The 17,604-nt window shown below is 42.0% G+C and overlaps 1 protein-coding gene across 1 annotated transcript in view; it reads left to right on the top strand.

The window, feature by feature from the left end:
- Window positions 1-632: 632 nt before the first annotated feature.
- Window positions 633-17,604, top strand: part of LOC310846654 (uncharacterized protein) — a 70,922-nt gene continuing 53,950 nt past the window's right edge. Inside the window, exons 1-3 of the mRNA XM_083743626.1 lie at window positions 633-701; window positions 3,111-3,209; window positions 7,153-7,219. Of these exons, the coding sequence (XP_083599752.1) occupies window positions 687-701; window positions 3,111-3,209; window positions 7,153-7,219 (181 nt within the window). The 5' untranslated portion in view covers window positions 633-686. The remainder of the gene's footprint in view (window positions 702-3,110; window positions 3,210-7,152; window positions 7,220-17,604) is intronic.

Raw genomic sequence — 17,604 nt, 5'->3', positions numbered from 1 at the left:
CAGAGCTTGGAAATGGAAACTAAACTTCAATAAAGACTTTTGTATATAATATCCACTGGGCGTTGGTCCTCTGTGAGCTGGGACCTAGCGGCAGTCCTGACAACACCCATCCCTACACAGAACATACATGTAATGTGGCAGTGCTTCTCGGACAACTCACAGCTTGTATTTGGCAGAGAAGACTGAGGTAGTTCCAGGACAGGACAAATACATTTTGCAGCCTGAAGTGAAGGACAAACAAGATGGCTGCCCCCCATTCCATGTACAGAAACCAACTGGACTGTAAACTAATTCTTCAGTGCTTGCACTCACACCTCTGTCATCCAGCAGAGGGCTCTGGAGGATGCAGCCCAGAATTTGCCACCTGAGACAGTCACCACATTATGCTTAATGGTAGGGCCGGGCTGGAGTAGTTCTTACTGAGGTGTTAAACCTTTGCAGGTTTTGTCACTTCAGTCTTAAACTGAGGGATTACTTGACTGAATGGATTGGTTCCTATTCTTTAGTTCCATGCCAAAGTGTTTATTGGGGGTGGGAATAAAAGTATAAGTGTTCTTGTCAAAGAGCGGTAGACTTGTATCTTCACCAGTGGCACCATATTTCCTTTTCCTCCATTGGGAAGAGTCCAGAGAGGACCCAAAACCAAGGAGAATGCAGGCAGAAATTCAAAGACTTGCATCTACCAGATGCCATTAAACAAGGTTTACGGTTACTACTTTATCATCTACAGTGGTACCTCGGGTTACAAACACCTCGGGTTACAAACACTTCGGGTTACAGACTCCGCTAACCCGGAAGTAGTTCCTCAGGTTAAGAACTTTACCTCAGGATGAGAACAGAAATTGTGCGGTGGCGGCAGCAGCAGTGGGAGGCCCCATTAGCTAAAGTGGTACCTCAGGTTAAGAACGGTTTCAGGTTAAGAATGGACCTCCGGAACAAATTAAGTTCGTAACCGGAGATACCACTGTATATCTGTCTGTCTGTCTGTCTGTCTGTCTGTCTGTCTGTCTTTCTGTTTATGATTTATTTTTAAAAGACCTTTGACTAAAAGCAATAGGTGCAACCTCATTCATGTACAAAAATAAGCACATTTCATAACTCTGGATAGAGACATTATTTTGTTGCCACCCACCAGCCCTTACGTTGAAAAACCAAGTGGACTTGTGAAGACAAGAAGCAGTAACTGCCAAAGAAGTCAATTCCCCCCTCACCCCCCCTAAAATGGACTCTAGGCTTGCCATATTTTGAAGAGCAAAAAGGAGGACACATTTGCAGACTACTGCTTTTAACTATGGATCGCTATGACGGCTCTCATTTTACATACCGATGCAAAAGAGGACGTGTCCTGGGAAAAGAGGACACATGGCACCTTCCAAAAAGTTATAACACTGTTTTTGCCAGTAGAGCATATATAGTTACTATGGTGTCTTAATGAACAATATGGAATTGCAGTCAGTTAACCGGAACTGGCGAGGATTTTTTTCCTCCATCTATGGGACCTTTAAAAATATATAAATGGCTGCAATGTAAGTAGCGAAGGAGTTAGGGTAACTTCTGCTGCCACAGCTCTCGTAGCATTTGAACGCTGCTGTGACCTGCCGTTCAGGGGTGTGAGAGGCTCAAACAAACTTCCCCCGTCCACACAAGGGTTGTTTTGTGTCTTCCGTTTGCGGGAATGTAAGGCAGAACTCATCATAATAATAGGTGTGCAGCAAAGGTTCATAATAGGCTCATGCTTTTGCTGTTTCTTGCTTTGACTTAAGCCACGCTGAACATTATTCCGAAGTGCTTCCCTCCCTGCCCCCCCCACCTCCACCCCCTGGTATTATTCAGTGGGTAATTATTAGACTTCATGCATAAAATGAATGTGACAGTCCAGACAGATGTATATTGTTGGCTGTGTCTCTCTCCTACTCCCCCCTCGGAGTGACAGCGGCTGAAATTTGCAATGATTACCATGACAAAGGCCAGCGTTTTCAATGTCCTGGAGGTCGCATTCTGACTGTGACATGCCAGCAGCAGCGGTTCATGCAGGCCACAGCGAGCGCACAAGCAGAATTTGCCTTTTTAATACAGTCTCTCTAGGGTACTTGGTTTCACAATTGCCATTGGTTTTTGCAAGCTGCCAGGGTCTGTGGGGTGGGTTTGTATTGAAAAGGAGCAGACCAGCAGTACTCCTAGCTTCCACTAGGGGCTGCTGTTGAACTTCCGAAGCAAGCACCTTTAAAAATAATAATAATATATATTTAAAAAAAATTAGAAGAACAAACTGACAGATCATTCTGGTGTCGATCAAGCCTTTCTGATGCAATACATGAAATCTTTTGGATGTACCAGTAATAAATACTTCCTTCAGAAATCTTCATACCCTGTATAGCTGTATGTCATACCCCAAGGAAAAGGAATACTAAGATATTACCGGCAGTGTCTAATTTTTGCTTGAAAACTATGGCGGGCAGGGAAGTGTGTCAGGGTTATTTCCCCATGAATAAAGTTTATCTTTCCCAAACAAATGAATGCAGGCTTTTAATTAATTTCAAAGTGCCTCCCATGACGTCTTTTTAAAAAGTCTAAGGCACTAATACTGTGACTTAAACTTGCATGATAAAGCCGACAAGCTGTTTTTAAAGGCTTAGCCCATGTTCGGTCTTATCTATAATCTGCACCTTATTGTGTTTACAGGAGAAAAATAACGCCAGTCCTTATTCTTCCCCCCTTCTTTATTTATTTCTTAAAAAGCCTCCCTCAATATGATTTAATCTTGAGTATATATTAAAGATTGCTACCTGGCTTGTGAAGGTGTTTTTTTGTGTGTGACTTTACTGCTGCTTACTTATAAAAGGCATGCAATGGCTTTGACTTTGGCGTGTGTGTGTGTGTGCGTTTTAAAGTTTGGGCTTTCAAAACGCCACTGTGAAATTAATTATAATGACACTACTGAAGACAGCTTGCACTTTGTAATTCGAAGTGAATAGAAAGTGCCTGTACGCTGGTGAACAATGTAATACAGTAATATTAAAGATAACTTGACACCAATTATTTTTGACTGCTTCTTCTTCTTCTTCTTCCTCCAGCTCCTCCTCTTCCTCCTCTTCTTCTTCTTCCTTCAGCTCTGCATCCAGGGCTTTATAACGTATGAAGAATATTTTACAAATCCGAGAGATCTGAGCCCATTGGATAAGGTTAACTGCCAGCAAGGAAAAAACATGGTGCGTATTTCATTCGAATGACTATAGAAAATCAATCTGTAGCAACTCAAAATACCGTTTCGTTTTATTGAAAATAAAGCCGCGCTCATTACCAAGTGTGACTTGGATATATTTAATACAGAGGTGTTTTTTAAAAGAACAACAAACACGTAATAGTTAATATTATTGCCACAGCTGCTACTAGCAAGCAACACACACGCATACAGAATATCTGAGTAATGGCACTCTACAAACTGTGCGACTTTCCCTTTTCTTAAGCTTTGTTATTTCCTCGGAGCGGTTGCAAAGAGGTCAGTTAATTGTAAGCTCTGACAATGTTTGGGCTCATGACAAGAGCTATCTCTTAATTGTATACCAAGCTGCTGGAGCACTGCAAAGGCTCTCTTTAAAGAATCTTAATAATGAGAGTGTTAATGGGCTGCAGCATTTAATTTACAATACTGGCGGGGAACCTCTGGGCCCTGAGCCTCATTAGACTCAGAAGACTCCCAAGGGTGGCTTTTTTTTGGGGGGGGGGGTGAGCCACATTCACCTGATGTAAATTTTTACAGGAGCCATTTGTAGTGAAGGGATTGTTTACCTTCTCAATTTTGGAAACGTACGGAATATGGTCCTTTCTCCCCACCCTGCTGATTTATTGATTGCATCTGCAGGTTGGGAATCCCCTCAAATCTGCTAAATACGTAGCGATCTGGGAATTTCACTCCCACAAATACGGAATCCCCTTTGAGGAAGAAGTATGTGTATCCACATGGGATTCGTCATTTTGCTTAGGAAGCTACAGAGTAGGCCCCACTCAGGCAGTATCGATGGTGGCGTGATCTAGGTGTGAAGAACAAACCCACTTAGATGCTGCTGCCTGTCATTTTTCATATCTGTGGCTTCTCAGAATACAGAAATTCTCCCCTCAGCACTGGATTTAGGGTGGTGCCAAATTTTGTCCTTGCTGAGGGCACCCCTGATCCCCTCATAAGAAGTTAAGGGTACATATGGTACCTCAGAAGATTGTGTGTTCACAGGGAACCCCAGTAGAGGGGTCTAGATGGAAGTCTGTCGAAAAGCCAAGGTGTATAGCTGCCTTCAGTGGCCTGGGAGCGCGATCCGAGTGGGATGCAGATGACTAATTATCCTAGGCTTGACCCTGTTCATTCCAGGGAGGCTGAGAGGAATTTACATGCAATGCCAAGCCAAATCCTACCTACATCTGGAATTAATGAAGTTGTGGCCAATTTTAAAACCCCAGAACATTGTCTTGTCCAGTTTGTTGCTAGAAGAGCCTTGCTCCTTGGGTAGGGGTCTCTGTGGGTGTAAAATATGGATATGTTCAGCACTTCCTCAGATGTGGGGGGACCTGCGGCTCCCCGGATATTGGTGGACTCCACCAGCCCCAACCAGAAGGGCCAAAAGTCAAGGATGATGGGAGCTGGGAACCCAGAAACAGTTCCAGAATCCAGAAGTAGGAATGAAGAGGACTGTTTGTGCAGCGCTAAAAAGGTAAAGGTAAAGGACCCCTGACAGTTAAGTCCAGTCGCGAACGACTCTGGGGTTGTGGTGCTCATCTCCCTTTACTGGCTGAGGGAGCTGACATTTGTCCACAGACAGTTTTTCCGGGTCATGTGGCCAGCATGACTAAGCCACTTCTGGCGAACCAGAGCAGTGCACAGAAACAACATTTACCTTCCTACCAGAGTGGTCCCTATTTATCTACTTGCACTTTGACGTTCTTTCGAACTGCTAGGTTGGCAGAAGCAGGGAGTGAGCAACAGGAGCTCACCCCGTCGCGGGGATTTGAACCGCTGACCTTCTGATTGGCAAGCCCAAGAAGCTCAGTGGTTTACACCACAGTGCCACCCGCATCCCATTTTTAATTTGCATCTGAGTGATGATGTATCAACAGTTCAGTGGTACCTCGGGTTACAGATGCTTCAGGTTACAGATGCTTCAGGTTACAGACTCCGTTAACCCAGAAATAGTACCTCAGGTTAAGAACTTTGCTTCAGGATGAGAACAGAAATCGCACGACGGCAGCATGGTGGCAGCAGGAGGTACCATTAGCTAAAGTGGTACCTCAGGTTAAGAACAGTTTCAGGTTAAGAATGGACCCCCAGGACGAATTAAGTTCTTAACCCGAGGTACCACTGTATGCATATTCTTTGCTTTGAAATAATTACTCCACTTAGTCTTCCTTTGTGCTTTCTTTCTTAGCACCTCAAATGCTTTAGTCCAAATCTGATGGAGGGCTGGTTTGCACATGCATGCTTATCAACTTGTGCTCCTCATATGTGGATGAGTCACCCCAAATGGGCTAGCCTTTCCCAACATGGCACCTCTGAGGAAAATCTGGAGGTGGCGATGAGAGAAAGGGCCTTCTCTGTAGCGGCTCCCCCATTATGGAATGCACTCCCAAGGGAGGCCAGCCTGACCCAAACCTTGTTATCATTTTGGTGCCAGGAAAACACATTTTGGTTTTCCTGGGCATTTGGGTGCTACAAGTGGTATGATATTATATTGTTAAATGTGTTCTGCATACGCTTCCGTGATTTTATCACAATATTTTCTCTTCTTGGTAATAAATGACTTTGGGATTTTAAAAGTGAGAAGTGAAACATAAATTTTATAACCCTAAAGCAGACTTTGCATTGCAGGGAGAACGGTCAGATCTTCTCGTGGCACCTCAAACCTCAGTGCTTTTCAAGCGGAGTCAGTTTGCAGCTGCAAGTCATGAGCTGTTCAGTAATCAAACCATGTATCACACGTGAAACTGACCATTATAGTAAAGCAATGAAGACATCTAGAAAGCTAGATGCTGCTAGATCAGCAACACTAAGAGGAGAGTCAAGTAACCAGTGTGCAGTTGTCAGGCTCTAAAGAACTTTGCTGCACAATAGACAATTTATCTGAATTCGCAACATTAAATGGGAAGTATACCCAAGGTTAAGTGTTTGTGCTGACATTGCCATTAAACCTCATTTTGCCTTCAAACAAGAAATCTCTGCTTTTTTGTGCTTTCATAGGGTTGAACAAACTTTGCAGATTTTTTATTTTATTTTTAAAAAAACCATTCTGCTCTTCTGCTACTTCTCTTCATGCAATTAGCACAGCCTCAAACAAGAAACTAAACTTTGGCTCGGTTAGAGGGAAGGTTAAACACAGAAAATTGATAACAAAAATAGCGTAAAAGTTTCCTTTTCCAATGATGATCAGCAGGCAACAACTGGAGTTGTTATGATAGATTTTGAGGAGGAAAAAAACGTGAATTATTTTTAGAACTCATTTGGAGAACGAAATGTTGTATAACAGCTTCTGTAACAGGCCAGGAGTGCTGCTGCCTGAAGACAGAGGTATGCTGATCCCACACATCATAAACAACATTATAGTGGTGTGCGGTTTGTAGGGAAGGAACGAGTTAGGTGGGTAGGGATAAACTGGCAAGGCTGTGGATTTAGGTTTACTTCTCAGTTCCTACCTCACTTGTAACTTTGCAATGAAAGATTCAGAAATTGGAGCCAATTACCATAATATGTGGTGGTTTGGTGGGAGCATGTTCAACATCAGACAGTTAAAAGGTTTTATTGCTATTAGGAGGTTGTTAATGCTCTTGATAATGTCTCCGGTTGCTTTGTAATGTCTCTTGTTGAAGTATAGAATTCTTTTTATCTTATTACATTATGCAGAAACTTAAATTCAAAAGATATTTGCAGGAACATTTAAAAGAGTGCATCAATCAGTTTCAAAGAAGGGAAAATGTTCTTAGAATAGCTTATAAAAGGATAACTGTCAGTTTCCTTTTGGATGAACAAAGGAACCAACGTTAAAAAAAGGGAGAGAGCACTTTATTGTAAAAGCACAGTGTGCAATTCAATCAATATTCCATATAAATATAAAGGAGAAGAAAGTTCATAATTATCCAATGACTTAAATGTAATTTATGTAATTCTTGCAGAAACAGCAAGGCAGAAAGGAAGAAATCTTCTTACCAACTGTATTCTTTGCCCTTGATGGAATTGGCAGTAAGCGATAACTTATATCTTTCTAATAATGACTTGAATAAATAACACACAGTTATGATTTGTAATAATATCAGTGACGAATGTAACAGTCTTCGCCAAACTATGACGGAACCCCCCCCCATCTTCATCACCATCTCCTTATTCCACCATTAAAACTTACTCTCTCTTTCATTTTCCCAGCTGTTACCTTCTGACAGTGCAAGTGTGTATTTAATCCCTGGAATACGAGGGCCTAAATCCATGACAAAATTAGGGCCAAACCACAATTTGTTGTTGCATTTAATGGGCAGTTGCTGTTTTTTAAATGCAAATAGCATCTGGGTTGGGGTGGCTGAAAACGATTAAAATTGCAGTGGGCACAGAGTGGAATTTTAACCCTTTTCTCCCCCTGCTACATTCCTCAAGGGGTATATTTGTTTTGGGATAGTGTGGGTGAAGAATCCACATTTGGCTTCATTTTTTGCACTAGGGCATCAGATCACTAGAATCTGCTCCAGTTGCACAAACCTAAAAGTCTGGGACGTGCTGAGATCCCTTCTGCAAAATACTAAAAGTCTGGAGTGCCGATACTGCTTTTTAAAGCCCATCAGCTTCAAAAGAATATATCTGAGCACAGCAAGGGAAGCTGTGTAAAGAAACCAAGCCCAGAACCCTTTTGGGGTATGGACCTAATTTCCAAGATCTTTAGCTCCCAATCTAGGTGCTTGAATTAAGGTTGTCTGCTTGACTCCAGTCTATGATGGACTGGGAAGCTACCAAAAATCTAGCCTTTGAGAGTACATTGGTAGCAGTCTCTGTCCCTCTTCATGAAAGCACTTCCATGTCCACACAATGCGAGGACAACATTTCCATCCAGTGGCTCATGGGGTGCCACTCTAGAAGTCCTGACCCAGAAGTGTGGCGTTTCAGGGTGAGAGGCTTCTCCTTGAATACTTGCATGTACAAGTAGAATTTGCTATATTGATTTGACCCTGCAGCAACTCAAATGTATTGCGTGAATAAGGGGAAATTGATGCTCTGAACTAACCCTCAAAACATTATATGATGGGGAAGTTACTGCTGGTGTCAAATTTCTTTTGAGTTGCATAGACAGCCAACATAAACACAGTGAAGTGAAGATTGCACACTAGTGTTTGGTGGAATGTGTCCAGAGTATTTTGGTTTTTTTTTTTGTTTAAATGCATTCTGCTACAAAATATTTTGCTACTTTTCTTTAAAAAACACACACATTTTGGGCACACTTCCACCAAGTTATGCACTTTAGAATCCCATGAGTTTCCACAGGAAAGAACAAAGCATGTAGTTTAATTTGCTATAAAAACCAATGGGACTTTTAAAAAAGTCTTTAACTTTGCAGGATTGTGTTTGGAGGCTGTATGCATGTGTTTTTTTAAAGCCCTGCAAAAGCAAATTATACGTTTTGACATTTCCCCACCAACTTAATTTTGGTGCAGATTTTTACTGCATATCTGTGATTTCCATCTATTTATACACTGTAATAATTTCTTTTCCTAAGCCTAGATTTCCATTAAACCTAATGGGATATTTGCTGAAACGAGCATTCAAATATTCACATGTGGATTTTAGACTCTCTCTCTCTCTCTCACACACACACACACACACACACGCGCGTGCGCGCACACACCCACACACCCACACACACACCAAAACAAATTCTACACTCCCTTCCCCTTAAGCGCAGGTAGAACATGTAGTTGAAATACCAAGGGATTTCCTTTAAAATGTTTTACTTTTTTTTTTGCAAACAATGTCACAAAATGCACCAAGGGCCTGATCCAGCTATATATAAACACTTTAAATGAAAGAGTTAAGCACACACTTAAAGATCTCCCTGTGGGATTTTAATAGGCTTAACCTGGCTGAGTTCTGCCCTCAATCAATGTGTAATTGTGTGTGTGTGTGTGCATTTAAAAAAACAATATTTTTTCCTAACAGGTTTTGCACATTTTAAAAACAAAAATCACTAGCTAATGTTTCTGCTGCAAATAGCATTTTATGTGACATGACTCTGATGGTTAGCTTTCTTACAACAAATGCGTTTGTTCGTGTTTAAAGTATAGTTCTTTCATGTTTGTTTTTCTATTTTTTCCAGTAGGATGACCAACAGTCCTATGAAATGTAATAGAATGCAGGCAGCCCAATCCTATACATGTCTACTCGGAAGTAATTCGCACTGAATTCCCTGGCACTTACTCCAGGTGTGCGCAGAATTGCAGCTGCGGTAATTTTACTTAACTATCTTCATTTCACTTTCTCCTCTGCAGCCTGCATGCAGATTTCTGATCTCTGTTGTCTTTAAACAGGTACAATTGCCCCACACCCCTCAGAGGAATCTTGAAGTGATTTCCTAAAAAAAAAAAAAAAAAGCTTCATAAGTTATTGATACTCTGCTCCCCCCCAGAAAGCAATAATTCACAGGCCGTAAGTTCATGAATTGTACACATCTGTACAGATTCAGAAAATAAAGGTAGTTACCATAGCAACGGCCACATAGTATGGAACATGCTTGTGAAATTCAGAGCTTCATATTAAGGGCACCCGTCTGTTACATGCCCTCTCTTGCTCACATTACATGAATTTGTGCCTTGCTACAGTGTTTTTCTATGCAGTGTTTTTAGCATTTGTGTGTATCTTTAATTATAGCTTTTCCTCTGCCTTCCTTTGTTCTAAATTACACTCCTATCGCTTGGATTTTGTATTGTGTAATTTTAAAATCAAAAGCATATAATCACAGAGCTTTAATGATGATGAAAGAATGCAGACAGCCCTGGAAAGACCTTGCACTCTTGCAACTGGAATCTGACTGAGCTCCCCCTGTGAAAAGCATCCGTTCCTCTCTGCTCCTCTCATCTGATTGAAAGCTTTCATTCCCAGCTATGTCCTGGCTTCCTGTCCTGCCCTGTACTTCTCGTTGAAAAGGGGCAGGAGAAGCGGCGGGGATAAACAGCTTGGCCGTTCTCAGCAAATGCACATCTCTTGGGGGAACAGATGCCATTGCATAAAGGACTGAGAACTGATCATTGTTCCTTTCTCGTTAATACTTGTGGCATTTGCTGCATAATGATGACAATAGAATCATGGAATCTTAGAGTTGGAAGGGACCCCAAGGCGCATCTAGTCCAACCCCCTGCAATACAGGAACCTCAGCTAAAACATCCATGACAGATGGCCTCTGTTTAAAAACCTCCATGGAAGGAGAGTCCACCACCTCTCATGGGAGTCTGTTCCACTGCTGAACAGCTCTTACTGTTAGAAAGTTTTTCCGAATGTTTAGTCGGAATCTCCTTTCTTCCATTGGTTCGAGTCCTATCCTCCAGAGCAGGAGAAAACAAGCACGCGCCCTCCTCCATGTGACAGTCCTTGAGATATTTGAAGATGGCTATCCTATCTCCTCTCAGTCTCCTCTTTTCCAGGCTAAACATACCCAGCTCCTTCAAATGCTCCTCATAAAGTTTTGTTTCCAAACCCTTGATCATCTTGGTTGCCCTCCTTTGCACATGTTCCAGCTTGTCAACATCCTTCTTAAATTGTGGTGCCCAGAACTGGACATAGTATTCCAAGTGTGGCCTGACTTAGACAGAATAGAGTGGTACTATTACTTCCCTTGATCTGGATACTCTACTTCTGTTGTTGCAGCCTAGAAAAGCATTAGCTTTTTTGTTGTTGCTGCATTACACTGTTGACTCATGTGAAGCTTGTGGTCCACCAAGACCTCTTGATCCTTTTCACTTGTACTGCTTGTAAGACAAATGTCCCTCACCCTATATTTGGGCATCTGGTTCTTCCAGCCTAAGTGCAGAACCTTACATTTGTCCCTAGCGAAATACATTTTGTTAGCTTGCACCCAGTTCTCCAATCTGTTAAGGTTATTTTGAATTCTGATTCTGTTTTCTGCAGCATTAGCTACCCCTCCCAGTTTGGTGTCATCTGCAAATTGGATAAGTATCCCCTCAATTCCTTCATCCAAGTCATTTATAAAGATGTTGAACAACAACGGGCCCAGGACAGAACTCTGTGGCACCCCATTTTTTTCCAGGATGATGAGGAACCAATAATGGGTGCTCTTTGGGTTTGGTCAGTCAACCAGCCACAATCCACCTACCTCATTCAACCCACATTTTACCAGCTTCCTCGCAAGAGTATAATAGGGTACTTTGTCAAAAGCCTTACTGAAATCAAGATACACTATGTCCACAGCATTTCTCTGATCCACCAAGTTTGTAACTCCATCAAAAAAATAAGTTAGATTGGTCTGGCATGACTTATTTTTGAGAAACCCATGCTGGGTCTTAGTAATCATGCATGCTTTTCTAAATGTTCACAGACCGACTGTTGAATTATCTGTTCTAGGACCTTCCCTGGCATCGATGTCAAGCTCACCAGTCGGTAGTTATCTGGGTCTTCCTTTTTCCCATTTTTGGAGAGGGGGACAATATTTGCCTGCCTCTAGTCTGTAGAGACCTCACCTGTTCTCCAAGAATTCTCAAAGATAACAGACAAAGGCTCTGAAATTACACCAACAAGCTCCTTTAGTACCCTTGGATATTGCTCATCAGGCTTTGGAGATTTGAATTCATTTAAAGTAGCTGGGTGTTCCCTTACTACCTCTTTTCCTATCTTGGGCTGCAGATCCCTCCTTACATCAATTAATCTCTTATCACCAGGTTGGGTATCACTTTCTTTTTGGGTGAAGACAGAGGCAAAGTAGGTGTTGAGTAGTTCCGCCTTTTCTCTGTCACCCAAGAGCATTTCTCCATGTTCACCATACAGAGAACATACCACTTGCTTATTCTTCCTCTTACTTCGAACATAGCCGAAGAAACCCCATTCATTATTGTTCATTGGTTCTAGTTACTTTCCTCCCAGATCCGGTTATGCCACTAGCCTTGAGGGAAAGGAGCACAAGTCTCCCATATATTTAACCATTTTATAAAAGAGGGAATTTCTAGCAGGTTCTGTTTGCCATGGAATCCATGCTGGCTGGGTCTCTGCCATTGTTTGCTAGTAAAGTTAATATTCTCCATCTAAAGATTCCTACCACCTGAAGAAGAACTCTAAAGATTAGTCCTAAATGGCACTCAGAGCCTGTCAGAGATTAAAAAGGTCAAAGAAGGAGTTCTAGAAAATAATGAAGTGTTTACATGGAGTCTCCTAGTTTTACATGCAGCAGGGTGACACAGAAAGCAGGAAATGCTTGTAATTGGCCTACAGAAAAGACTCTCCTGTTCCCTCTGACCTGTAACATCATCTTTTTTCATAGCTCTTCTCACCTCTAAATTAATATCTGCCACAATAGACTGATCCTCTCATATGGCTTTCTCTCGTTTTGTATTTTGCTAAACTAATCTCCCTGCCCCATGATGAACTTAAAAGCCAAGGCCAGATTTTGTGTGACAATACCATACCCTACAACATTCCTCTGATGAAAATAGGGACGTCCTATTCAATAATAATAATAATAATAATAATAATAATTAGTAATTTTATTTTTTATATCCCACCCATCTGACTGGGTTCCCCAGCCACCGTGGTGGCTCCCAACATATATAAAAACACAACAAAACATTAAAAAACCTTCCCTATATGGGGCTGCCTTCAGATGTCATCTATAGGTTGTATAGTTACTTATCTCCTTGGCTCAGAGGTTTCATAACTCCATACCCTCCAACAGTCCTCCAATGAAAATGGGGATATCCTAAGGAAAAGCGGGACATTCCGGGATCAAATCAGAAACCAGAACGGCTTCTGTAAATCCAGGACTGTCCTTCAAAATAGGGACACTTGGAGGGTCTGCAATACAGGTTTCAATGCTGAGAGGGGCCTATATTGTTGTGTCTCAGAGAGCTGTAGGGAAAATCTTTGAGTTCAAAGGCATAATTTCTAGAAATGGAGAGCAGATGGCAGTCCCCAAGTCTATCTGGAAATGTCATCTGTCTCTAGTTGTCGGCAGTGCATATAAATAGTGCTTTTTTTGCAATTTTGCCCCCAAACCTCAACAACTTTGGATTTTATGTCAGTGGGTAGAATGGGACAATATAGCTTAGATGCGTCTCTGACCAAACCTTGTACTCCACTTAGGAATAGGGACGTTGCGGGGGGATTTTCATTCTGCTTCCAATAAAACCTATATTATTTGTCTCACTATCCATGGAGGATGAAATCAATACCATTAACTTCAATGCATTTCAATAAAAGGGAAGCATCTAAAGCCATGCAGAAAATTCGGTAACAACTATTTCGGTAACGTTTGTGGATTAAAAAAGAAGAAGAAGCATGATTTCAACTACTGCTTATATTCACTTACGTAATTTCTATTCCTGGCCCTGAAAACACATGCAAATTGTGGCAATTTCTGCTCCCATTTCCATTTCTGACAGAATTCTCCGGCACCCTTAGTTAATAATGGGTGCATCAGCCAATTTTTGATCTGTGTTGCTTTCACGGTATTGTTCCACAAGTCTATCCTCCCCCTTTTCCAAATCAATCTGCATTTTTTTAAAAAATCAGCATAAAAAAAATCACATTTCAGCATGCATTTTAAACATCTTTTCTCTCAAAACACGCAGCCCTTGAAAAAACAGTAATCAGTATTTCAAGTAACCAACTAAACAAAACTCTGAGATTGCCAACTGCTTCCAGATGCGGCAAAAGAGATAGTGACTCAAAAGCATGTTGTCTGTGAATAAATTTAAATGTAGAAAATTTCAGAAAGATTCTCAACTTCCCGAAATCCAAAGAAATAATTTTGCTGCCCTTCCATAAAACAATCAGAACAGTGTTCAAGAAAATATAAATAAGTCAGGTCCATTAATTTCAATGCGCCTGAGTAAAGCTTAGTTGAACACCACCCATGTGCATGCTCAGCATTTGATGGCTCCCAAACCAATACAGTGGAACCTCTACTTATGGACGTACAGTCATACCTCATGTTACGTCCGCTTCATGTTATGTTCTTTCAGGTTACGTCCCGTGATGACCCGGAAGTACTGGAAAGGGTTGCTTCCAGGTTTCGTCACTCATGCATGCACAGAAGCGCAAAATTACGTCACGCGCATGCGCAGAAGCAGTGAATCACAACCCACACGTGCGCAGATGTGTCGCTGTGGGTTCCGCTCTTTTCATGTTGTGATCGGGCCTCCGGAACGGATCCCATTTGCAACCAGAGGTACCACTGTAATCAGTTCCGGAGGCCCGTCTGTAAGTCGATCTGGGTTTGCTGGTAGAAGCGCAGGCTCATTCGGCGGCAGCGTGCTTCTGAGCATGTGCAGACACCGGCAGCCACTTCTGCACATGCACAAATGGCAGAAGCCGCATCTGTGTGTGCGTGAATCGCGGCAAACCCGGTATTCACTTCCGCAACTTGGATCGGGCCCAAGTAGAGGCAGTCGTAAGTAGAGGTTCTACTGTAGATCTAGAAAATCAGTTTTCTCCAAGAGTGCCTGGCTCTGGTCTGCAACCACCAGCTCAAGAACCTTTCCCAAGAAGCTGCAATTAGCAACTGGCCAGTCATTACTTAGATTTTCCAAATCCAGAGAATTTCTTGAGGAGGTTTTTTATTGTATTTTAACCATTGCCTCCTTCAAGCAGACAGGGACCCCCTGCTCCGGCAAAGGAGGCATTAATCACCTCTTTGGCCTCAAGCCTTACTAACTGAAACTCATCCAACATAACAGATTCTTTTTCAGAGACCACTGGAATCAAGAGTATGAGTGTCCTTTGGGGCTTTGAATCAGACTCTTCCTTATATACTGGTTTTGACAGTGCTATAAGAAAATCAGAGAGGGAAAAGAAGACTATGAAGAGAAGTATGTGTAGAAGAGAACATGGAATTGGCAGGAGATGAATAGTAAGGAAGCCCATTGCTGTGTTGGAGGTCTCAGTAGCATAGAAACTGGGCGATCATTTATTTTCTTTTCAAAACTCCTGAGGAATATATAGGACCTGAAATTGCAGGGAGATTATTGCCCATACAAATGAGATTCTCATCTGAGGTATCGTAGAAGTGGGTGGGTGGCGGGTAGGAAAACCACCCTTAACAATTGTACTTCTCAACCTTTTTTGTTGTTGTTGGGGCGCTTTGATAGCATTAGCAAAAATTTTAAGAGCTCCTCATTTTCAGCTTCTATTCACATCCAGCACATACTGGATTTTTAAAATGTAATTTGAACAAAAAAAGAGAAGTGTTGCTAAGCAACAGCCTCTTTCAAGTTGGTATCTCAGTCAGAATTTGGGGGCCATCTTGAGGAACTTGTCTCTCTCTCTATATATATAAAAGTTGGGGAGGAGGAAAGGATTGCAGTTCATCGAAATGGGGCATTTGCAAAAAGCGGAATAGTTCAGATGAGCCAGAGGCACTTCATGTGGTATTTGATCCAGGATTGATTTAAATATCAGGTTCGATTTGTAAATTCAGCACAGCTCAAGGGTTGGGTTTTTTTGAAGTGAAGGTGTTACGCAGAATGGATGGTGTCCTTTTTGTTCTTTACAAAGAAATCTGAAGAATTTCTGTAGCAAAGTGCGTACGCTGAATTTCCTTCAAAGTGCAATAGCTCTGTGGCGAAATTGAAGCGTTACTCAGCAACAACTAGAAAGTATGGAACGTTTAAACAGGTGTAGCTCTTATCTGAAGTTTCAGGTAGGGTTGCCATATTTCCCGGACATAGCCAGAATATTGGGGTTTGCAGCAGTGTCTGGGCAGAAATTGGCCCAAATGTCTAGGGAAATCCGGATGAATGGTTTTGCCGATTTTTCATTAAAATAGCTCAAAAACGTCATTTTGTAATGGGATTTTGCACAATAGAAAAAGCTTTGGGCAAAACTAAACAACTTTGCCAATATGGCAACCCTATTTCAGGGATGATCATCGACTGGGATGGTGGAAATATCAAAACCTGCTCTTTTGTTAAACTTTCTTCCCTAAAATAGTACTACCTTTTAGGGAGCCCTCCCCAGAAAAAGAAAAACATGGTCAAAGGAAAATTATAACTACCAAATTGTAGGTGGTTTATTTTTTATTTTAGGAAGTATATGAGTATGCTTAGTTGTATAGGAGAAAGGGGGAAGTTCTGTGTGTAAAAGAGAGAAAGTAATTTGTTTCATAATGAAAGTGGCTGATTTAACCTTACATTAAATTTTACAAAGTATATAGTGATTTCCTTTTTACTCAGTGAACTATCAAGGATCTTATGCCTTCCTTCAGAAGCTTCTGGGAATGTTGTGGCCATTGTTGGAGTAGCAAACTCTTGCATAAATTTGGCTAATGTATAAAAATACATTTATAGATGGGATTTTTGGGGGTTTCTTAACCACTAAGCAACCTGTTTGGACACACATACGTGCACACTGTTACTGAAGGAGTCCAAAGCATGTCATTCCACGCCGTCATCCCCATAGTTGAAGAATAGCAGCAGGGAGCCTGGGGAACAATACATCAGAAACACAATATGAAATGTTATCTGTGATATGAAATGTCACAGAGAAAACATGAAGGTTAGGCCTTTGTGCCCAAGCTACGTTGTGACTTCGAGTAATTTTCAACTTCATTTAAGCCCTGTTGCTCTTTCCAGCAATGGTCACCGCCTGTGCCTGATCAAAGATGTGGAGAAAATAATCCAATCCTTAATTGGTTGGGCATCCACCTCCCCCCCCCTCTTTTTAGGCATTTCCTGCAGAATAGCCTGGTGCTTCTCAAGAACAGAACCCAGAATAGAATAGTACAAGTGTAATAGGCTAGGGGGAATGACCCTTGTACACAACAGTGTTCTTTCCTGGGAAGAAGTGTCAACAGGACCACAAGGCCAGGCTTCCTTTTGATGCCACCTCCACCCTCATCTGGTCCATCTCCTAGCAGGAAGGTCAGGAGAAGGAGGGCCTTGGAAACTGAGAGTCACAGCATATGCACAGTCTCAGTCCTACTGACTCTGCTCCCCCTCCGACCCCTCACTCCAGGAGGTTCCTGCACGATGCTGAGCAACGTGCCAGACAGGCCCAGAGGAGGAGCTCACTCCTCGATGCAGTCTTCCAGAATGAGAGGCTAAAGGGGAGGGACATGCATAGAGCTTAGTTTCAGCAACACCTTCGTTGAGTTAGGACGAACCAGGGACATTGCTGTATTGTTGTTTTTCTGCTAATAAAAAAGAAGGCATTCATAGAATCATAGAATCATAGAGTTGGAAGGAGACCACAAGGGCCATCGAGTCCAACCCCCTGCCAAGCAGGAAACACCATCAGAGCACTCATGACATTTAGTTGTCAAGCCTCTGCTTAAAGACCTCCAAAGAAGGAGACTCCACCACACTCCTTGGCAGCAAATTCCACTGTCGAACAGCTCTTACTGTCAGGAAGTTCTTCCTAATGTTTAGGTG

The sequence above is a fragment of the Podarcis gaigeae genome, assembly GCF_964106915.1.
Source record: "Podarcis gaigeae genome assembly, chromosome: 6".
NCBI lineage: Eukaryota > Metazoa > Chordata > Lepidosauria > Squamata > Lacertidae > Podarcis > Podarcis gaigeae.
Note: the sequence above shows the minus strand (reverse complement) of the source record. Positions and strands in the feature narration are given on the sequence as shown.